At 35.1% G+C, this 24,989-nt stretch overlaps 1 protein-coding gene across 1 annotated transcript; it reads left to right on the top strand.

The window, feature by feature from the left end:
* Window positions 1–366: 366 nt before the first annotated feature.
* GLIP6 (GDSL-motif lipase/hydrolase 6) lies at window positions 367–24,989 on the top strand. The gene is made up of 4 exons (XM_006837173.3): window positions 367–620; window positions 4,040–4,185; window positions 17,657–18,122; window positions 24,577–24,989. Exons 1-4 carry the CDS (start codon window positions 374–376, stop codon window positions 24,807–24,809), a joined length of 1,092 nt encoding a protein of 363 aa, XP_006837236.3. The 5' UTR covers window positions 367–373; the 3' UTR covers window positions 24,810–24,989.

Raw genomic sequence — 24,989 nt, 5'->3', positions numbered from 1 at the left:
AAAATAAGAACTTGTGAGAGGTACTAGGTTATCATTTTGTAAAAACATCACATCTTGTTTGAAAAGAATCCAGATTATCTGAAGTGTTTTAGCACCCTTCTCTCAAAATAGAGAGTAAACGACATATATGGTTTCAACAGTTGCCAAGGCTGCATTTTACATATGGGAAGAAACAAAAACCAAAGCAAAATCTGGAACAAAAGCTTCTTACTTTTTACGCATTCCATGGGGAAACCACAAAAAGTAATGGCTTTCTGTTGCTTCTTCTTGTCATTTTCTCACTCATTTTTCTTTCGAGTTTGTGTCATTTCTCACTCCTGCCCTTTACTGTAACTTATATAAATAACGATGGAAACACAGTATCGAGTCACATATGGACTCCACAGCAATGGAGAGGAACGTATTGGTGGTATCACTTTTCCTTCTGCTCCCCACCCCATTTGCGTTCGCTGGCCAAATTCCGGCGATATTCACCTTCGGAAACTCCTTATTTGATGCTGGAAACAACCATTTCAACAAGAATTGCAGCATCCAAGCTGATTTCCCGCCTTATGGTCGGAACTTCTTCCACCACCCCACCGGAAGATTCACAAATGGCAGAACCATCGCTGACTTCATATGTAAGTCCTCGTAAAACTTGTAGGCATTTTTTTTGCTTTGTGAAGTGATGAAAAAAAAAAAAAAAGCAATTGCAAATACCCAAACCTATCATCTTTTAAGGTCAAAATATGGTACTAGAGAGTATTTCTTAAGTCGTCGTAATATTCACTAATTATCTCAAAAGATGCATGAATTGTTAAACAATTAAATAAATTTTTTTTTTTAAAAAAGGATAAAAAAAAAAATGTTCAAATTGCAAGATGGGCATCTTTATCTTGATATATTCTATTGGCCATGCTCGAACTATTATCAATAAGTTATTGTGAACATGCAGCGTAGCTCAATGTTCACAATAGCCAACACCTATGTTTTAGGGTAATGGATTGATTTATTTTATGAGCAACCAAGATATGACATATTCACCATCTCCCATGTACATGTGTTACAAATTTTGAAAAATATTCGAGTAGTTTTACGGCTATAGGTAAGGTACTCACACCCAACATGCACCGTCTATAAAAGTATAACAACATTGGATGATGACTTGTTCCTCACTTGTTAAGCCCATTTGTTAAAGTGTGGATATTGGATGTGAGTACCTGCATTCTATATTTGTATATAATATCCAGTTTCATGATTTTTGTACGTGCATACGCGTTTATGTGCATGCACATGCCACACGCACCACTATAGATGGGGACCATATTAAAAACCATTCAGTTTGCAATATATCAAAAGATTTTGATGTTTTGTACCATCTTTTGCAAAACATTTTTGGGTTGAGATAATTCATATTGGTGATTGGGAAATGTATTTTTGCTTGAGACCTTATTTTATTTCATGATAATTACCCTATTGTTTCATAGTGGTTTGGAAAGTGCAAGGTTTTGAAAATTGTATTTTTATTTTATTTATAGAGAGAGAAGTACATGGTTTTTTATCCCAAATTGAAGATGCGAAACAAGGAAATCTTGTTTAAATATGTAGACATCTTTTTCACTTATGTTCTAAGAACCAAATAAGACCTATGTGGAATATACACAGTGTGCAAATGCACACGTGAGGGCGATGGCGTTTGATGGCACAAGGATTAGGTGTGCTATGGTGAATAGTAATCCCCCTGTGAAAACACACATGTAGTGTCTTATGGTGGATTGGTGTGCTCTATCAATAAGGAGAAAATATTGTATTGAGAAAGCATTATACGGCTATGACAAGAGCGATTGAAACATCCTTTGTTTTTTATATTCTTTATTTTGACCCGTTTCACCCTCTGATTCCAACAAGAAATACCTCGTAGCTTAAGTCGTTGGGCCAAGCTGGGCCTAACTACTATTTTGTTAAACAAGTCATGCCTGGGCTTTAGCTTGTCTAGTACATAGTTATCGGGAGTGCCCCATTAGGGGGTTGTTCGGGGTTTCTCTGGAGATGGTCTATATATTAGACAATGAGGTCTAGAATAAACTAGATCGAGATTTGTGTTAGAGTGGGGACGGGCATGCTTTTGTAATAAGGTTGGGATCTCGATGAGAACCTTAATGTGTAGGGAGTGCAGTCCAATCCAGATGGAAGTGCGATCCCATGGATCCCATATGGGAGCGTCATCATTTTTTGTCCAGAATTTGGTTTTGTTCTTGATACCGTCACCGGAATACACTCCCTAAGAGCCGGAGCTTCGATCATCCATTAGTCCCACGCTCCTGTTCCTGACCCCAGAGCCGCTCTCGCTCCGGCCCCTGGGTAACTATGCTTTAGTATACTACATTATGTATATAGCTATGAAGTACTATAACATTGATATGTATATTCAAGAAAAATGAATATGCCAGATAAGTATGGTCCATATTCGGCTTGTTTATGGCTTGACTCAGTTTGTTTATCGGCTTCTTTAAGTAAATATGTCAAGCTAAGCCAAGCCCAAGCCCACTTTTCCTTTTTCCTTAACCAGTTCAAATTCAAGGTTGGTGCTTGAGGCTTGAGTCAAGCTCAAGCTGAGCTCATGTTTGTCTTCCACCCATGCAAGTCAAGCTTGAATAGGTCTGACCTCAGTTGATTTGTTTCGTGGATATCCGTATATGTTTGTCATCATTTATCAATGGTAAAAACAAAATAACTTACTTTAAAAAAGGGTGCGGTTTGTATAGAGCCGAGGCTCTAAACAATCAAATTAGAGCCTACCTTCAAATAGTATTGAGAAATGTGGTTTCAATATTGGAAATCTTTGTGATCGCCTTAAATTATGTTTTCATCTTTAATTATAAAATTGAAAGCTTAAAAAATAATGTAGATCGAGTAGATCTATGAACATTTGAAAATCTTGAAAATTGACAGTCCAAAATGTGTTACAAGATGCACTATTTTCAAAACTTGAAATCCATTTTTTTCTCATGTCCATGCATCTTGATGTGGAGATGATCAATTTGAAGATATTTGGGCATCAAAACAACCTGTTCTAGTAAAACTTTTGAGGTAGGCTCTAATTTGATTGTTTAGATCCTCACCTCTATATAAATTTTTTCCTTTAAAAAATAACCATTTTTATGAAGTTTCTATAACAAACTTGTTTGATTTGTTCTCTTTTGGCCAAAGTGGAGAAATCCAAATCTTTCATATTTTTAGTTTGATGATATCACAGGGCCACCCAAGCGGCTGTGGTGATTCAACTGTTCGGGTCAGCCAGTCCTACTGAAATCTACTTAAAAATGGTTGTTATTGGAGAAAAATGACCGAATTTTGACATATTTTTGGTGCAATATATGTCTAGTTATAGGCAAAAAATGAAGAAGATAAGGCACCATATTATATACATATATACACACACTTAAGCCTGAACTAAAAATGTACATGAGTATTTTTTTTGGGTAATTTAGTGGGAAAGACAAACCCCTACCCATTTTTTTCAAACAGATTAAGAATTAGCTTTTGGAAAGTGCCAGTCGGATTAGAAACCATAATATTTAAATAGGTATGGAGGCGCTACCACCACAACCGAGCCCTTTTCCCAAATGCACATGCATTCGATACTGAGGAAATAGGACCATAGTTCTTTCTCTCTTTCAATCAATCGATCTCACATACTTGTGGTAGCTGTTAGTAAGATAGGTGTACACCATCCTACTTTCTTCTAGATTAGGAACGTCGTAGAGTTTCACCCGGTGTTCACAAATGGGCCGGTCCAACTCGAAACAATTAAGCTGGAACCGGGCACTAACCGATCTGGTTTTGGTCGGTTTTGGTGGTTTGGTCGGGTATTTTAAAAAAATTCAAAAAGTAATTATATAAAATCCTAAAAAGTAAGGGATTTGTTTATAATATATTTTTTTTAATATTTTTTTTATTATTTTAGAAAAGCTTGATTTTTTCAAACACTGATTTCACCTTAATGAAATACTCATTTCTTTTAGATGAGCAAGATAACATGCTCTATTTTGGGTTTCAGCTGAGTTGGTAGGCCTCCCGATTCAGGAGCCATACCTTGAGGTGGAATTAAAGATAGAGATGGGGAGCATCAAGGATTACCCCAAGACGGGCATCAATTTTGCAAGTGCTGGGAGTGGACTTTTACAAGAAACCAGCAGAGACTGGGTAATACACAACCATTTCTTCTATCGGCTTCCTACATATTCCCCCCACAAAAAAGACTTGCATTCTAATTCTCTTCATTGATAAACAATGAAATGCCACATTCTCTCTCTCTCTCTCTCTCTCTCTCTCTCTCTCTCTCAATTTTATGTTTCAAGATAATGTTTGCCCTCTTCTAATGTAAACGCCATCGTGAAACAAGGGATTCAACAAATTTACTTTTTTCAAGCCAACAAAATTTACTTTTTAATGTATTGGAACAGAAAAATAACATAAAACACTAGAAAGAAACCTCATTTTCTATGGAGAGGACTGGAGATGCATGCACTGCATGGGAGCATTCTCTCTTCGTTGTTCTTTGAGCACAAAGGTAGAGAAAATTTTCATATATAATGAAACAATCTTAATAAGCCATAGTAAGGCTATTTGTTCGACTCCAATTTTTAAATATTTTTTTCATTTTGATGAATGACAATAAAAAAGTAAAATTTGAAAATGTACTTTAAAAAATGTTTTTTAACCCACTTAATATAGGATGTTCATTTGGTGAGATACTTGGATCTAGGCTTTAGAAAGATACTTTTACCTTTTCCAAATTTTGTAGATGGCTTTGTTGATATTAGAAGAATAATGATAAAAAAAAAGAAAAAAAAAGGAAAAAACGATTTGAGTTTCTAAAGAACTAGGCCTTAAAATTCACCAAATAGATATTCAAGATTCATGGTTTGAGGGGATTCACTTTGACCATTTTTCTAAAGTGCGAATTGAATTTTATTTTTTTGGGGATCGACTGTTGGGACGAAGAGAATGCTTACACAAAATTTAGGCCATAATAATGCCACAAACATGGTTTTTAATAAGCTGGTGACATGAGGCTACTCCCCATGTGTGCGTGTGTGTGTCTATCTATATATATATATATATATATATATATGAAAAAACATGAGATTAGCCCACTAGCTCATATGAATATATGAGCCCAATGTCCCGGATTGATTTTGAGCCGATCTGATTATCACGAATGTTTGATAGTGTTTGATTTTTATTCTATTTTTTACAAATTCAAATTACTAAAAATTTTAGGCTTTGCATTCATAAAAAATAGACAAATCTTCGAAAAATATAAAAAAACTATTTTACATGAAATAAATGGACAAAAATACCCCCGAAAAGATTCAAGGGATATTTTGGTCATTTTATTTTGAATGAATAATTTTTTTTTTATATTGGGTGCGACTTGATGAGAAGAACACACGCCTAAAATTTCAAGTGATTTGGAAGAAAAAAAAAAAAAATTCAAGTACTACCAGACATTTGTGATTGTCAGATCAGCCTAGATTCAATCTGCGCCGTTGGGCTCATATGTTCATATGAGCTAGTGGGCTAATCCCATATTTTTCCACTAGCTCATATGAACGTATAAGCCAAACGGCCTAGATTGAATCTGGGTCGATCTGACGATCACGGATGTCTGGTAGTGCTTGAATTTTTTGTTTTTTTTTAAAAAATCTAAATTACTTGAAATTTTAGTCGTGTGTTCATAAAAAATAGTTGAATCTTGAAAAAATATCAAAAACTTATTTTACATGAAAACAATTGACCAAAATACCCCCGAAATGTTTCGGTGGGTATTTTGGTCATTTTGTTTTTTACAGATAATTTTTATTTATATTTTTATTAGGTGTGTCTTGATGAGAAGAACACACATCTAAAATTTGAAGTGATTTGGATCTGTAGAAAAAAAATAAAATTCAAACACTACTAGACATATGTGATCGTCTCATCTTCTCTCTCTCTCTCTCTCTCTCTATATATATATATATATATATATATATATATATATATATATATATATATATATATATATATATATATATATATATATATATATATATATATATATATATATAGGTATGGTTTCTATAAGGTTGCAACCCTAAATAGTCCAATTAAGGCACACCACCAAAATTTATCATAATATACAATTTTGTTGTAAATATTTTTAGGAGTATCTCAAAATCAATTTTCATATCTAATTATAAAATTTAAACTCCAAAAATGCTTAAAATAAAGTAGATCTATAAGCATATGAAAATCTTGAAAATAGATGGTCTAGATAATGTGTTGCAAGATACACTATTTTTGAGACTCAAAATCGTTTTTTTTTTAATATTCATACGTCTTGTTGTCAAGATAATCAATTAGAGGGTTTTCAAAGTTTAAACAATATTTTTCGAAAGATTTTTTTAGGTGCATCTGTAATTATATATATAGTAATGATCCTATGAGACCCTTCCACACCCATGTGTGTAGGACCCTAAACGATCACTATTAAATTTGGCATTGATCTCTAAAAAAGTTATCACATGGGTGTGGGTCTTGACTTTTTTAGAGATCTTTGCCAAATTTAATGGTGATCATTTGGGGTCCTACACACATGGGTGCGGGAGGGTCTCACAAGGTCATTTCCCATATATATATATATATATATAAGAACTACAGAATGCCTATATACGAAAATAAATAGTGATTTTGTTTATGCTCATCACCGTCCAAAGTTCATCGCATGGTCACAGTTGTCCGATAGTGTTTCAATTTTTCATTTATTTTTCTACAAATCGGAATGATTTGAAATTTGGATCGTGTGTTCATAAAAAATATGAGAATCTAATAAACACATAAAAAAAATAATTCATAAAATATAAATTGATAAAAATAACCCTGAAAATTTATGGGAGTATTTTGTTCAATTTATTTTTTCAAAGTTTTATTAGGTGAGGCTCACTAAGATGTACACATACTCCAAATTTCAGATCTTTCCGATTTATAGAAAAAAATGAAGAATAAAATAGTACTAGATAATTGTGACTGTACGATGAACTTTGGCGAGTGCTGAGGGTAGGCGAAAATGAACAGTGGTTTCGCCTACCCTCATCACCGTCCAAAGTTCATTGTACAGGTAGTGTTTTGGTTTCATTTTTTTTCTAAAAATAAGAATGATATAAAATTTGTAGCGTGTGTTTATAAAAAATAGGCGAATCTATGAAAAATATTAAAAATATTTTACATTAAATAAATTGATCAAAATACCCCAAAATTTTTCAGAACTATTTTGATCAATTTTATTTTCATGAATTATGGTTTTTATATTTTTATTAGGTGTGCCTCACTAAGATGAACACACGCTCCAAGTTTCAGATTATTCCAATTTATAGAAAAAAAATGAAAAATAAAAAACTATTGTACAATCGTGACCATGTGATGAACTTTGGACGGTGATGAGGGTAGGCAAAATCACTGTTCATTTTCGCCTACAAGCATTGGAAAATGTTTTCCTGTATATTCATTAAAAATTGGCAAATCAAGGAAAAATATCAAAAGAACATTTTACATGAAATAAATTGACCAAAATACCCCTAAAAAGTTTCGGGGGTATTTTGATTAATTTATTTTTAGGAATTATTATTTTTTATATTTTTATTAGGTGCGCCTCACTAAGATGTACACATGGTCCAAATTTCAGATCAGTCCAATTTGTGGAAAAAAATTGAAAAATGAAATACTATCGGACAATCGTGACCTTGCGATGAACTTTAGACGGTGATGAGGGTAGGCGAAATCACTGTTCATTTTTCACCTTTATGGGTTGGGAAGACTTTTCCTATATATATATATATATATATATATATATATATATATATATATATATATATATATATATATATATATATATATATATATATATATATATATATATATATATATATATATATATATATATATAGGAAAAAGTTGATATTAGCCCATTAGCTCATATGAACATAAGAGCCCAATGGCCTGGATTAAATCACGGTCGATCTGACAGTCACGACCTCATTTCGTACTTGAATTTAATTTTTTTTTCTACAATTCCAAATCACTTGAAAGCTTAGGCATGTGTTCTTCTCATCATGGAGCACCTAATAAAAATAGAAAAAAAAACTATTCGTGAAAAAAACAATGACTAAAATTCTCCAGAAAACTTTTAGGGGATTTTGGTCAATCTATTTCACGTAAAATATTTTTTTGATATTTTTAAAAGATTCAACTATATTTTACGAACACACTCGTAAAATTTCAAGTGATTTGGATTTGTAGAAAAAAATTTAAAATTTAAATACTACTGGACATCTGTGATCGTCAGATTGATCCAGATTCAATCCGGACCGTTGGGCTCATATGTTCATATGAGCTAGTGGGCTAATCCCAGCTTTTTCCATATATATATACATATATATGAAAAGTGACACTATGAGACCCTCCCACACCCACGTGAGTAGGACCTCAAGGGATCACTATTAAATTTTGACACAGATCTCTAGAAAATTTATGACATGGGTGTGGGACTTGAGTGAATATGTTTCCAGAGTTCTGCATCAAAATTTAATGGGATCCTTTGGAGTCCTACTCATATGGGTGTGGGCGGGTCTTATAGTATCATTATTATATATATATATATATATATATATATATATATATATATATATATATATCGAAATAACCCACCACTCTCTTTTGAGCTTCAATAAGACAAAAATGCAAATATTTATGAACCATAGTACTTGACTCTTTATGCTCATGTTATTTTAAAATTAAACAAAGTATTTTTCTCATACAACAATCCTAACATACTATCCACTTATTTCAAAACAATAAGGCAAAAAAGTAGGCACATATATTATTTGTATTAATAACAAAATTCGATCTGATCCTTCGTTCAATGAATCTACAAGATCCATCAAGGTGCTTCATAGCTTACACTTTTGAACTTAGGACCTTATACAGCAAATTATTAATACAACACACAAATAATATTATTTCGATAGTGTTCCTAACCCGCAAGTATATTCCAGGTCTTGTGCTAATATCTTGATTTAATAAGTGTTCTAGAAACGAGTCTACCTGTAGAGACAAGTCTAGTTTCATTGGAGGCTGGAAATTCTTTCGTACTTTTATAATTGAGTTATGCAAAAGTGTCCCTATAGTTCAAACTCTTTTAAGCAGTTTTTGTCACAAATACTTAACATCCTTTTATATTATTTTGATATAAAACAAATTTCTTTTTATACAAGAAGAATAATGTAATGAAGCACAAAACCCTCTCCTCATGTGAGTTGTATGTTGATTACTGATATATAGAGGTGCTTCCGCCCCAGGCTTGTTTTCGTTCGACCGTGTTGAGGGTATCCGTATTCTAGAAAATTCGATTATCGCCCTGTGAGTGCAATGATGTACTCTAGACTTATGTAATGGCCATATAAATGTTTAAGGAGCATTTTACATTGCAATGATATATGGGGCAAATAGTCTATTTGGCACCATAACGTACATATCTATCAATCACATTAAGGATCATGTCACAAAACTGAAAGGGCTCGAACCTCTTATTAAAAAATGCTGATTTTCTAATCATCTCTTTTGTTATTGTTGGATCTATTATGTTAAGAAAGGGGAGAGATAGACGCATGGTCCTCTCTCTTGGATTTATTCTTTTAAAAACTAGAAGTGATGCATTTTTTATCTTGATCTTCAATATCTTTGGGAAATCTCTATGTTCAGTGCATGAGGTTTTAGGCTCCTATGTAGGGTCCTCAACTCTCTCTTTGTATATGATGTGAGGCATAATGCTATGTATCCATTTCCATCGTCCTCCCTTCTTTCTAGAAAATTTTAGAGAAAAGAAACAAACGTTTAACCTTTTTCTTGCCTTCTTCATTGCATAAATCACAATATTCGTCATTGTTTTTTTTCTTTCTCTAATGCCCCCCATCAATGAAACCCTGGAAAAGCTACCCCTCTCTCTTTATCACCCATAGACTCCTGCTTTGCGCTCTCTCTTTCAATTTCCATTGAGCCCCCATTTCTCACTCTCTCACGCACGCACAGATCTTGTGAGTCTCATAAGTAGTTTAAATGTGACATGTGCAAATTTTATTTCAATAATGAGGTAAAAAAAACAAAAGAGATAAACATTGTAGTTTGGATAATGAAAAAAAAGGTTAAACGTCATTTTTTTTTAAGCTTGGAGAGTTCATGGGCGTCGCTTGGAGATGGGGATTTATTTAGGATTATAATTATAGAGAGAAGAGATATGTTTATTTTTTTCAAAAATTTTAAGGAAAAGGATATCGCAAGGAGGTCAAAGTCATCTCAACTATTAGAAATGAAATTGGGAGACTAGAGGTATGCAATTGATGGGGGCTCAAAATCTCAAAGAAGTATTTATTAATTTTTTGTGATACATGCCAAGCTTTTGCATTGTAGGGCACGTTTTGACCTTCTTTACAAAAATAATTTGTTTTGTAATATACAGAAATCAAGTAAGAAAAGGGGTTGGGGTTGTGGTGGTAGTACCCCCACATCCTAGTCACCATGTTGTGGTTTCTATTCCCACTACTAACACGACCCTATTAATACCTTCAAAATGCTAACTCCTAATCTACTTGGAACAAAATGGGTAGCGGCCTATCTTCCCCCTTGAATTACTCAAAAGAAAAAAAATACAGAAACCAAGTTGGTCCAAGTTTTGAGGCAGAAGTGAAGCATTGGATTTGGATTCATCCATGGTTTGGTAGCTCCAACTTTGTCACTTGCATATTCCGATGCTTCATTCATGCCATCTTCTTCTCATTTTCTCATCATTTTAGTGTCCATTTTAGTGTTCTAATGAGAGAGGGCTGCACAACACATCCATATTGTCGCTCAAATATTTGCTTCAAAAGTCATTACCTGTTTATACAGGTAAAACCTTCTCTAAGTGTAGGAACTTTTGGGCAGTGGGAGACCCAAGTTCCACTAAAACATCTCCTGTGTTGGTTGTGGGAGAATAGTAAGCTTTCAAATAATAGTTCGACATTCCATACTCAAGGGGAACATTCCATACTCAACGTCACCACTGTTGACGTCGTGGTGGTAGTACCCCCACATCTTATTCACCACATTGTGGTTTTTATTCCCACCACTAACACCTTCAAAAAACTAACTCTTAATCTACTTGAAAAACAGATAGGGGCATGTCTTCCCCATTGAATTACCAAAAAAACAGAAGAAAAAAGTAAAAAATCTATCGTTTGTGATAGAGGGGGCTTCACATCAAATACACCCTAAACTCTGTTGGTTATGGTGATATCTAAATTCACCCATATAAAGAAATTATGTGGGATTGTGATTGATATTAATAAGTTTCCTAAAGAAAATAGAAATCCAAAAAGATTAGGATTCTGGGATATATCTATTGGTTCTTGAGATATATGTACCACTTATAGGAAGTTTCATATTTAGCGTAGTCTCCTAACCTTATATATATATATAGGATGAAAGAGGAAAGAATAGGTGTAACCTATTTGGGTCACCATATAGGAAAGTGACTTCCTCTAGAGAGAGGGAGGGGCCTCCTATGCATGAGAGGCAAGGCCTCCTTTTAGAGAGAAGGGATCTTCCTATGGAGATAAACCCTACAAATGTGTTTCCTAATTCTTACAAAGAAGAAAGCTTCATATGAAGATAAACACTACAGATGTGTCTCTTGTAGATTGAGAGGCTGGTTTATTGTAGAGAAGCGGTTCCCATGAAGATTTTTGGTGGTTTCCCCCTATTAGTGAGAGAAAGTCTCGGTTGCTCTCAATAGTCTCTTCTTAGATCCCGGTTTAGCTGTAGAATAGAGATATATCTCTTCATGGAAAGCGATTTAGTTGTGGAATAGAGATGACCTCTTCCTAGACAATGATTTAATAGAGATGAGAGATTAGCAGGTCGTGTTGGTCGAGAGAGCGGATCTAGAATGGTTTTGCTTGATTGGGTTTTGTCGAGGGTTAGATAGGAAACTATTTGTCCCAAACTCTATGATGAAACTTTAATTAGTATGGTGAATTTAAGTTTGTCGTACCCGTCGATATAGCCCTCTTGGGGTAAACTACATAAATCTTTGTTTTCTTGTTGTATGTGTTTCATGCTTCATTTCTCGTATTATGTCTCGTGCTCTCTCCTATTTTATTTCAAGCTGGATAAGTATATGATCTTGATGGGATTCCTGTTTCCGCATCTAAGAGGCTCTTAAATCTTAACAAACTCATTATTTTTTCCATATATTAATAAGTAAAAAGTTGTTATATCCATTGTAGTGTCCATTATATTCGATTCTTTTTTTTCGTTTGAATCAATATTTGCAGTTATTTTGTGTAGGCGTCGACCGCTTGAAATGCTTATATCGTTAATTTGAAGCTTTATTTCCAATTTAAAAGTATAATACAATTACTACTTCATCTAAAAGGGCATCCATCCCATAGGTCTTAGTCATGTTCTATTTTTTTGAATTTGGATTCATCCATGGTCTGGTAGCTCCACCTTTCTCACTTGCATATTCCAATGCCTCATTTTCTCATTCATTTTAGTGTTCTAATGAAAGAGGGCTGCACATCACATCCATATTGCGGCTCAAACAATTGCCTCAAAAGTCATTACCTGTTTACGCAGGCAATATATTCACAGGAACTTTTGGGCAGTGGGAGACCCAAGTTCCACCAAAACATCTCTTGCATTGGTTGTAGGAGCGTAGTAAGCCTTCAACTAACAGTTCGACATTCCATATTCAAGGGGAACATTCAATACTCAACGTCACCACCGCTGACGTCGTGGTGGTAGCACCTCCATATCTTAGTCACCACATTGTGATTTTCATTCCCACCTTTAATACCTTCAAAAAACTAACTCTTAATCTACTTGAAAAACAAATAGGGGCATGTCTCCCCTAATGAATTACCCCAAAAAAAGAAGAAAAAAGTAAAAAATCTATGGTTTGTAGTAGAGGGGGCTTCACATCAAATATACCCTAAACTCTATTGGATATGGTGATATCCAAAATCACCCATATAAAAAAATTATGTGAGATTGTGATTGATATTAATAAGTTTTTTAAAGAAAATAGAAATCCAAAAAGATTAAGATTCTGGGATATATTTATTGGTTCTTGATATATATATATATATAGAATGAAAGAGGAAAGAATAGGTGTGACTTATTCTGGTTACCATATGAGAAAAGTGACTTATAAAAAGAGGGACGGGCCTCGTATGCATAAGAGGCAAGGCCCCCCATAGAGAGAAGAGATCTTCCTATGGAGGTAAACACTACAGTTATGTCTCCTATCCCTTATAGAGAAGAGAGCTTCATATGGAGATAAACACTACAGTTGTAACTCATGTAGATTAAGAGGCTGGTTTCTTGTAGAGAAGCAGTTCCCATGAAGATTTTGGGTGGTTTCCCCTTTTTAATGCGAGAAAGACTCAGTTGTTCTCAATAGTCACTTCCTTGGTAGCGGTTTAGCTATAGAAAGAGATGGATCTCTTCGTGGACAGTAGTTTAGTCATGGAATAGAGATTACATCTTCCTAGACAATAATTTAGCTGTGGAATAGAGATGAGATATTAGTAGGTCGTTTTGGTCGGGAGAGCGGGTCTAGAAGGGTTGCTTGGCTTGGTTTTGCCGAGGGTTAGATAGGTAACTCTTTGTCCCAAAATCTATGATGAAACTTTAATTGGTATGGTGGATTTGAGTTTGTCGTACTCGTGGATATAGCTCTCTTGGTAGCACCCCCACATCTTAGTGACCACATTGTGGTTTTCATTCCCACCACTAACACCTTCAAAAAACTGAATCTTAATCTACTTGAAAAATAGATAGGGGCATGTCTTCCCCATTGAATTCCCAAAAAAAAAGAAGAAAAAAGTAAAAAATCTACTGTTTGTGGTAGAGGGGGCTTCACATCAAATATACCCTAAACGCTGTTGGATATGGTGATATAAAAATCACTCATATAAAGAAATTATGTGGGATTGTGATTGATATTAGTAAGTTTCCTAAAGAAAATAGAAATTCAAAAAGATTAGGATTCTGATATATATCTATTGGTTCTTGAGATATATGTACCACTTATAGGAAGTTTCCTGTTTAGCGTGGTCTCCTATTCTAATATATATATAGGATGAAAGAGGAAAGAATAGGTGTGACCTATTTGGGTCACTATATGGAAAAAGTGACTTCCTTTATAGGGAGAGGGAGGGGCCTCGTATGCATGAGAGGCAAGGCCCCCCTTTAGAGAGAAGATGTTTTTCTATGGAGATAAACACAACATATGTGTTTCTTATTCCTTGCAGAGAAGAGAGCTTCATTTGGAGATAAACACTACAGATGTGTCTCCTGTAGATTGAGAGACTGGTTTTTTGTAGAGAAGCAGTTCCCATGAAGATTTTGTGTGGTTTTCCCCTTTTAGTGAGAGAAGGTCTCGGTTGCTCTCAATGGTCTCTTCCTTGATAGCAGTTTAGCTGTAGAATAAAGAAGGATCTCTTCGTGGACAGTGGTTTAGTTGTGGAATAGAGATGACCTCTTCCTGGACAATGATTTGGCTGTGGAATATAGACGAGAGATTAGCAGGTCTTGTTGGTTTGGGGAGAAGGTCTAGAAGGGAATGCTTGACTGGGATTTGCCGAGGGTTAGATAGGTAACTCTTTGTCCCAAAATCTATGATGACACTTTAATTGGTATGGTGGATTTGAGTTTGCCGTACCCGTGGATATGGCCCTCTTGGGGTAAACTACATTAATCTTTGTTTTCTTGTTGCGTATGTTTCATGTTTTATTTCTCGTATTATGGCTCGTGCTCTCTCCTATTTTATTTCAAGCTGGATAAGTACATGATCTTGATGGGATTCCTGTTTCCCCATCTAAGAGGCTCTTAAATCCTAACAAACTCATTATTTTTTCCATATATTAATAAGTAAAAATCTGTTATATCCATTGTAGTATCCATTATATTTGATTATTTTTTTTCCCTTTTGAACCAATATTCGCAGTTGTTTTGTGTAGGCGTCGGTTGCTCGAAATGCTTATACCGTTACTTTGAAGCTTTATTTCCATATTAGAAGTATAATACTATTACTACTTCACTTAAAAGGGAATCCATTCTTTAGGTCTTAGCCATGTTTTACCATTTTTTTTTATTTGGATTCATCCATGGTCTGGTAGCTCCACCTTTGTCACTTGCATATTCCAATGCTTCATTCATTCCATCTTCTTCTCATTCATTTTAGTGTCCATTTTAGTGTTCTAATGAGAGACGGCTGCACATCACATCCATATTGCAGCTCAAACATTTGCTTCAAAAGTCATACCTGTTTATGTAGGCAATACATTCTCTAAGTGCAGGAACTTTTGGGCAGTGGGAGACCCAAGTTCCACCAAAACAACTTCCGTGTTGGTTGTGGGAGCATAGTAAGCCTTCAAAACAGTTCGACATTCCATACTCAAGGGGAACATTCCTTACTCCACGTTACCACCGCTGACGTCGTGGTGGTAGCACCCCCACATCTTAGTGACCACATTGTGGTTTTCATTCCCACCACTAACGCCTTCAAAAACTAACTCTTAATCTACGTGAAAAATAGATAGGGGCATGTCTTCCCCAATGATTTCCCCAAAAATAAGAAGAAAAAAGTAAAAAATCTGTGGTTTGTGGTAGAGGGGGCTTCACATCAAATATACCCTAAACTCTGTTGGATATGGTGATATCCAAATATAAAGAAATTATGTAGGATTGTGATTGATATTAATAAGTTTCCTAAAGAAAATAGAAATCCAAAAAGATTAGGATTCTGGGATATATCTATTGGTTCTTGAGATATATGTACCACTTATAGGAAGTTTCCTATGTAGCGTGATCTCCTAACCTTTTATATATATATATATATATATATATATATATATATATATATATATATATATATATATATATATGAAAGAGGAAAGAATATGTGTGACCTATTTGGGTCACCATATGGTAAAAGTGACTTCCTCTAGAGGGAGAGGGAGAGGCCTCGTATGCATGAGAGGCAAGGCGCCCCTTTAGAGAGAAGATGTTTTCTTCTGGAGATAAACACTACATATGTGTTTCCTATTCTTTGCAGAGAAGAGAGTTTCCTATAGAGATAAACACTACAGATGCATCTCCTATAGATTGAGAGATTGGTTTTTTGTCGAGAAACAGTTCTCATGGAGCTTTTGGGTGGTTTCCCCTTTTTAGTGAGAGAAAGTTTTGGTTGCTCTCAATGGTCTCTTCTTTGATAGCGGTTTAGCTGTAGAATAGAGATGGATCTCTTCGTGGACAGTGGTTTAGTTGTGGAATAGAGATGATCTCTTCCTAGACAATTATTTTGCTGTGGAATAGAGATGAGAGATTAGCAGGTCGTGTTGGTCAAAAGAGCGGGTCTAGAAAGGTTTGCCTGATTGGGTTTTGTCGAGGGTTAGATAGATAACTCTTTGTCCCAAAATCTATGATGAAACTTTAATTGGTATGGTGGATTTGAGTTTGCCGTACCCGTCTTGTTGTATGTGTTTCATGCTTTATTTCTCGTATTATGGCTTGTGCTCTCTCCTATTTTATTTCAAGCTGGGTAATTACATGATCTTGATGGGATTCCTGTTTCCGCATATAAGAGGCTCTTAAATCCTAACAAACTCATTATTTTTTCCATATATTAATAAGTAAAATGCTGTTATATCCATTGTATTGTCCCTTATATTTGATTATTTTTTTTCCTTTTGAACCAATATTGGCAGTTGTTTTGTGTAGGCGTCGGCCGCTCGAAATGCTTACACCGTTACTTTGAAGCTTTATTTCCAATTTAAAAGTATAGTACTATTACTACTTCACTTAAAAGGGCATCCAACCCTTAGGTCTTAGCCATGTTCTACCATTTATATTCAGGGACTCGACCGAGTCAAAGTGGACTTGACTAAGTTATACAATTAGGTCTTTTCCGAACTGAGTACTCAGATAAAACTTAGGAAAGAAGCTAACATAAATTCATAAAAATAATGTTAAATTGTAAAATCAATATATAAATTTTTTAAATGTAATTTTAATGTTTTTGATGATGATTTGTGAGTGTTATTTGTCATATACTCTATTATATATATTTTTTTTCCTTTAATTTTTCAGAAATGTCTTAAACATAAATCAATTTTCTCTAAATCCGTGTTATCAATTATTTTTTCAATTTTTTTTTGCAGTTTATTTCCCCCCCTATTTTATGTTATTTTTAACAATTTTTATTTTCTTATTTTGGAAGAGCTTTTTGTCCCTATGCTACTCGGGCAAGTCCACCTTAGTTAGCTCGATCCAGACCCAGTCCAGCTCCCCATCCGAGTTCTTGAACATTGGTATTTATAATTCAAAATCTTTAAAAGGCATTACAAGTCAAGATCAAGATGCCCTTAGCCTCATTTAGCTCTTGTATTCAAAATTTCAAATGTCATCGCATTTGAGCTGTTGTGCAAATCATCATCATCGTCGTCAAAGCCTTTTTCCAACTAATTAGCCTGTCGTGCAAATCATCACTTGTCTATATTTTGTAGATGACCATAGTATCTGCACACTGTCACAGGGCGTTACACCCATCCAAACCCAGTTCAAACAGTTGGAGAACCTTGTGAAACAAAAGAAGCTGGACCAGTCGATCATCAAAAATGCATTCTTCCTTTTTGAGTCCGGTTCGAATGATGTATTCCAATACTTCATACCAGCCGCAGATGAAAGAGAGCCCCCACAGTCCTTCGTTGCACGTATGTTGAAAGAGATACTGACAGTGATCAATGGGGTGTATGCACTTGGCGCACGACGCATCGTGGCCCTTGGATTGGGTCCGGTGGGGTGCATCCCGGCACGATCACTCTTGCCAGATGCACCTGTTGATAAATGTTATAAGGAGATGAACGATGTGGTCACTGCCTTCAATCAAGGTTTGGAGCACAAAGTAATGGAGATCCCTAAGAAACTGCCTGGTGCAGTGGGAGTGTTTGGAGATGCCTTCAATATGGTGCAACAATTCATATCCTCTCCAAGGCATTACGGTAATTCTCTTGCTCCAACCATGGCTTACTACCGTTATTAATGAATTTTCGTAAACTTAACCATGGTTTTTGAAGCTACGACATTATTGGCGAAAATTAATTTCGCCAAATACAGGATAACTTTAAAAAGTGAATTAGTATGTTAGGTTTTTAGTTGTTGAATGCATGACTTCTAGTATTATTTAAGTTCAAATCTCATCTGAACTGCTTTTCAAAAATGTTTAGGAATTCGGCTTGGGCTTGATTGGTTTCTATCAACCTTAGACAATGCTGCATCCTTAGTTCAATTCTTTGTTGAACTAACACCCCCGCCCAACCACCAAAAAAAAAATAAAAATAAAAATAAAAAAAATAAAAAAAAAGAAAAAAAAAGGGAAAAAAAAAAGAAAAAGAAAAGAAAAGAGGGTAATGTTCATGAACAAGGATGTCTATTATTATAACACAATGTATTTCCTTTTATAAGTAAAGTCCAAATATTAATCATTTTTTGTAGTATGTCTAGTTATCTATTATTTCTAGCTTTCTATTAACCTAAATTTATTGAACCACCCTCAATAGATGCATTAATTAAGACCTTATCCAAATACTTTTCCTAAATTCATAAAAGGTGTGGTTTGTACAACGTCGCGGGCCTAAACAATCAAAGTAAGGTGTACCTTCAAATAGTATTAAAAGATGTTTCAATACATTTGTGACGAATTGAAAATTAATTTTCATCTATAATTATAACATTTAAGGCTTGAAAAATAATGTAGATCGAGCAGATCTATGAACTCTTGAAAAACTTAAAAATTGATGACCTGATAATGTATTACAAGAAGCATTATTTCTAAGATGTAAAATCTATTTTTTCTCATGTCTATACATCTTGAGGTCGAGATGACTAATTTGAGGATGTTTGTGCACCGAAACAACTTCTTTTAGGGAATTTTTGAGGTGTGCATTGTTTAGGGCCTCACCTTATATAAACTTTTCCCATTCATAAAACACTCAATGGATATGCCATAGTGGGTTAGAAATAGTTGGAGTGACAATTTTTAGTTTTTCCCTTTTATCACAATAAAAGTATTTGTTAGAACAACCACCACCTGTGTAAGATATTGATCATTCTCAATGTAAATAGCTCCGTAGCTCACCCCAAATACCATATTGTTATTTTCAGATATTGACATTTGACATGTGACTTAGGGCCAGTTTGGATGTCAAATAAAAAATATTCACGGCAAAAAAACTGGAAGTTTTTCTACCTCAATGGGAAAACATTCTCATTTTATTTTATTACGTTGGTAAACTGATTGAATGTCTAATTTAATTGATTTGTCGAAAAAAAAAAAAAAAAACCTCTTCCCATTCTTGGTTCCCTAAAATTTTTGTCAACCATGCCCATCTTCGCTGCTTTGCCGGACACAATTCCATTATCATAACTTCCGGCCAAATCTCACCATTTTCAGGCCAAAAGTCGCTGGAATTCAGCGATCATGAGAGAGAAACCTTGCAACAACCTGGTCCATCTTCTCTTGAGGCAAATCTGCAAATTCTCCTCAAAACTCATCTCTCTTTTATTTGGGTTTCTTGCTTTCGGCTTGGGCTGCTTTCTAAGCTGAACGGGTCTTATCCCAACTAGGTTTCCCCCTCCATTGGTCTTCACATAGTGGGTAGCATCCATGGATCCGGCTTCTTTGAGCTTTGGGGTTTGCCTCTTCTGCACTGTCATTTCAATTTCTGGCAAAGTTGCTGGCTTTTGTAATGGAAACTCACCAGAAAAGGAATTCCGGTGAGCCTCTTTAACGGCCCTTCGACTCTCCTCCTCATACTTATTAAAAGCAGGGTTCCACATCTATTCGACCGTTATGTTCACATCATGGCCCTTGGGGTTATATGTTAGGCATTGTGGAAGGTAAGCCTCACGTCAGCTGCAAATTCAAGTGGGGTTGAATAAAACCTGTGGTTTAACCTAGTTTTCACATGCCAAGATCTATGGGGTTCTTGACTAGGGTATAGTAATCATGTAACCCCATGCCCACTACATCAACATGAACATTGAAGACCCATCCATCCTTATGCTTCATGGGCGTGGTCAAGATTTGGCCGCACCTCTTCATGAAATCTGAGATCAAAAGAAATTGCCATTCTTTTGCCAGATTCAGGAACCTTTGTTACTGGATTTCGCCTCTTGGATCCATCATAAACATTCTTATTCTCTTGAGCGGGCATCTTCTCTTTCCCCATAACAAACTCAGAGGCTCTATAATACTGGTTAGCTTTAGGGTTCTCTTCTCTTTTGGGCAATAGCCTGTAAATCTAAGGTTTAGAGGTTCAATGGAGGTGGGCAATCAGAACCAGGGGTCTCTGGTTCCCATCTAGAGAGTTTAGGGTTACAGGGAGACACAGGGTGGTCTCTGGTTACAGGGAGAGACAGGGTGGCCTCTGGTTCCGATCTAGAGAGATTAGGGTTGCAGGGAGGGGAGGAGAGAGAAAAGGTGGGCAGAGGAGATTTTTCATGCACAAGCCGCCCTTTCATCCTAAAAAATTCAAGGTTTACTTTGAATATTTTTTTATTTTAATATTGTAGAATTTTTTATTTCAATCTAAAAATTTATTACAATCTTGTGGTTGTCCAAACAACTCAAATCAATTTCACAAAATTTTTGAGTTATACTCCAAAAAAAAATTACAATTTTAAGTACATCCAAACTGATCCTCAGTAATATATTGGTGTTGAAAAACAGAAAATATTCACAAGGCGACATATTTGATGGTTTTCTAGTGTTTAATGATTTTCTATTGTTTAATACTACTAAAAAATACCAATATCTCCTCTCCGAGGTATGTTGCCCTTTCGAATGATTGTGTGAACTTACATTAATAACTCATTTAAATTCTTTGCATTGAGTCAGCATAATCCCTTAAAAGTCAACAAGCTCCAAATGATTACGCAACTTATTTTAACTTTAATGACTCACATGCATATTCATGGAATTATCTAATTTTAACACATCCGATATCTTTTTTGTTCAATTTAGAAGTTGGCAAAAAAGAAAATACGAAATTGTCCCTGGATTTCAGGTTCCGCAGGCCAAGGGAATGGACCTGACCCGACAAGTACACCCGACCTCAGGTTTAGGTATAGGTTCAAATGTTGGACCCGAATACTATTCGGGTCCGTGTCCGGATCTAGGACTAGCCGGACCCGATCTGTACCCATAGTTATAGGGTATATATTGATAATCATTTGTCTTTAGGCTCGTACTAAGCATTCGTATTATCACAATATTGGCAACATTTACTGTATTATTGGAAAAAAGAAGAAGTAGTATATGATGGTAAAAAAAACGTAAATAATAATAATAAACTCATAATCATAGGGTGGCAATAGATCCAACGAGACCCGAGATCTAATGGGTCCGGGTTTGGATTTTAATTTTGGACCCAATACTATTCGAGTCCGAATCCGGACAGGACCCGTGGCCACCCCTACGCATAACTCGTCACTCACCTGTGAATTCCTCCTTAAGGTTGTGTTTCGGGAGTTTTGTTATTTACTCTTTTTTTGACAGAAAATTCACTTTATTGATTGGAGAAAAGAAAGAGTACAACTTAGGACTTTAGAAGGCCAATAACTAGAATACCCACACATCCTTCTCTAGTACAAAAAGTATGCCAATTTACAATCAACACAAAAAGCCATATCCCCACCTTCCTATCCTTTCATTCCCCCGATCTTCTCGCCTATCATACATCATCATCATCATTATCTACGCCTATCATACGTCATCATCATCATTATCTACGGCTTATTTTGATTATTTTGGGTCAATGACACCGATTTTTTGTTCTACCACTTCGCTCTATCAAAGACCATGTCCTCGATCAGACCATAAATCATCATATATCTTCTCCCTACAATTACTCATAGAGTCAGACCCCATCAAAACATCCTACCCACCACAACTTCACCAGTCTATCATATAAACATCTAGTTCTTATTAGATTACCTTTTTTTTCTTGGAATTATTTACTTATGGAGGTGAAAAACAAAAGGAAAGGTGCAAAAAGTTCCATTTTTTTTACAAATATTACGCTTAAGGTTGGTTGACTCGTGTCTTTTTTTATTTTTCTTAGTTTGACCGTCCGTCTGATTTTACCAACATCGGACTGGTTATAAATTTTTTTTTTTCTTGCTTTGTGACCAGTCCGATGTCTTGGAACTTCGAATCGCTTGGTCCAATAAGTAGTCTGGGACCAAGACCTCAGACCTCTATATTATGGCAATAGGGCACAGAACTACCGGTTCAAAGTACTGAACCTCAGACTGCTTAAACATTGTCTGTTTGATATTTGAGACATTCGACTGGCCATAACCTCATGATTATTTTTTTCTTTAAAAGAAATTTAAATTAGATAGATGTTGGTAACATTGAAGTGAGGAGCAATTTAAGAAATAGAAAAAAGACAAGTCACTAGTTCGATATTTGGGACATCGGACCGGCCATGACTTCACAAAAAAAAAAAAAAAAGTTAATTAATTTGGTTTGATGTCGATAACATGGAAGCGAGAGGCAATCTGAGAAATATAAGAAAGACATAAGTTGACTAACCTTCCGCATAATATTTGTGAAAAAAATAAACTTTTTTGTATTTTTCCTTTGTTTAGGTGTCCATACGTGAATCTCTTTTTTTTTTTATTAGGAGATATTGTCTTGGTGGTCAATGAAGTAATGCTGGCTATTCTATTTTTATGTGTCGCCTAATGAATAAAAATAAAAAAAATAAAAAGACTACCTTGGAGCGAAGGGTGAAAAGGCGGCCCTCTAAAGAAGGAAATAAAACGTGTTCTTGGTTATCCTTTCTATAACAAATGAATGAGTCTAATAAAGTTTTTCACATATTTTAGGCTCTGTTAGACAAAACTAAATTTGAATATTTAAATTTTAGAAAATTTGAATAAAGGCATTGCCTACCTTTTCATATATCTACATTATATATTACCCTGATATGTATTTTGTTTTTGCATGTTTGACTGTAATTTTGTTACATATGAAGTATTTCTCTCTCCCACTAAATGCTCTTTCCTCTTTCTCTTTAAAAAAAGAGAAATCATGGATTCTCTTGAAGATCCTGCTTTTTTTTTTTTTTTTCCATACAAATCCTATTTTTCTCTTAGAATATGGGTTAAACGTCAAAAAAAACAAAAAATTGAGCCAAAAAAAACCCTAGCGCCAAACGCTATAGAAAATAAGAAGACATAGTTCCAGGCATTTCCATTGTCCCTCGCCTTACTGTGTACATCAAGAAGAAGCCCAAAGTTTCCAGGATTTTCCATAATCACCGACGTTACTTGTATTCTCTTCATTGCATTGCTCCTCTGCAATTCAGTCCTTGAAGCCAAGGAAGAAGAAAGCACTAAAGAAGAAGAATGTACGAGGCAATTGCTCTCTGAATCTTGCCAGGAAGAAATATGTGAACACACTCCATATAAGTTTTGTAGAGCCAGTACATGGAGCAAGCTCACCTTCTCGTTTACAAAGGGCTTAAAACCTAATGCAACAGGCCACTGTTTTGGAGGCATCCCTTGTTGAATTTACAAAGGGCTTAAAACCTAATGCAGCAGGCCACTATTTTGAAGGCATCCCTTGTTGAATGAGAGAGAGAGAGAGAGAGAGAGAGAGAGAGAGAGAGAGAGAGAGAGAGAGAGACGGTCTACCAACTTATCATAAAATATTGGAATATTAGACAGTAATTTGGATTTGTTCCTATCAAACATGGTCAACCAACTTATCATAAAATATTAGAATATTAAAGTGTTAGCAAACATACTCTTAAGGAAAACCTTTATATAAGGTTAAGTAGAACTCAAAAATTGAGCGGAAAAGAGTGTCCCAAAGTTGGAAAGCCTTTCGATTGATCATCTTGACCTCGAAAGATATAGATATATGAAAAAAAGAATTTCCAGTCCTAAAAATAGTGCAACTTGTAAGAAGTTACCTGAACCGTCTTTTTTCAATATTTTTAAGTTTTTATAGATTTTGCTAGGTTTCAGCTGTTTTTGAAACTTTACATTTCATAATTAGATTAAACATAGATTTCAAACTATTGTAGCATTTTTGACATTAGAACTACATCTTCTGGCAAAATTTTGAAGTACGCCTTACTCATATAGTATAAGGTGGGCACCTTATACAAATGTCATTCTTATTTTAAAGGGTCTCTCAATTCAACTCTTAGTATTTTAGGTTGACTTGGCAAACATTTGGTAAATTCTGGGCCTAACTAACTTTCGTAATTTCCATTTAATTCAAAATAAAAAAAAGACAGATCAAATTATCTCAAACATTTGGTTTTGAGTTCAAATTCCACACTTCCGGGAAAAGGAATGAAAGGGGATAAATACCCAGTTGCTTAACTTCTATCTTGAGGCTTGCTTGAGTATAAGGCATTGGAATTTCATTTGCAGGTTTTAAAAACATGTCAAGTGCTTGTTGTGGTGGTGGAGTCTTGGGAGGTATGGTCCAATGTGGCAAAGATGGTTATCAGATTTGCCAGAATCCTGATGAGTATTTGTTTTGGGATTTCTTTCATCCAACAGAGCACGCCAACAACCTTCTCTCTAAGGCCTTTTGGAGTGGGAAGAGCTCAAGAATAAGGCCTCTTAACTTGAAGGCTTTGACAAACACCATAGTTTCTTGATGTCCCTTAGATGCCATATGTTTCTACAGGAGGAAGAATAATTCAACTGCGCTATGAATTATTAGGTTTTTGGGGTCTCTTAGAAGCCATATGTTTGTAATTGAGGATGAAAAAGTTTATTTTTGCTATGAATTATCAATAAAACTGTAATGTCTATGCCGACTTTTTTTGTTATTTCTT

The sequence above is a fragment of the Amborella trichopoda genome, chromosome 13 (genome assembly GCF_054954075.1).
Source record: "Amborella trichopoda isolate Santa Cruz 75 chromosome 13, AtrichopodaSantaCruz75HAP2 v2.0, whole genome shotgun sequence".
Classification (NCBI taxonomy): Eukaryota; Viridiplantae; Streptophyta; class Magnoliopsida; order Amborellales; family Amborellaceae; genus Amborella; species Amborella trichopoda.
This window is presented reverse-complemented; position numbering and strand designations above follow the sequence as displayed.

Excerpts from the sequence above, each read along its gene's own strand:
- GLIP6 (XM_006837173.3), top strand. The coding sequence starts at position 374 with ATGGACTCCACAGCAATGGAGAGGAACGTATTGGTGGTATCACTTTTC. Across the intron at positions 621-4,039 it reads AACCATCGCTGACTTCATAT|CTGAGTTGGTAGGCCTCCCG; the intron begins GTAAGTCCTCGT and ends TTTGGGTTTCAG. Across the intron at positions 18,123-24,576 it reads ATCCTCTCCAAGGCATTACG|GTTTTAAAAACATGTCAAGT; the intron begins GTAATTCTCTTG and ends TTTCATTTGCAG.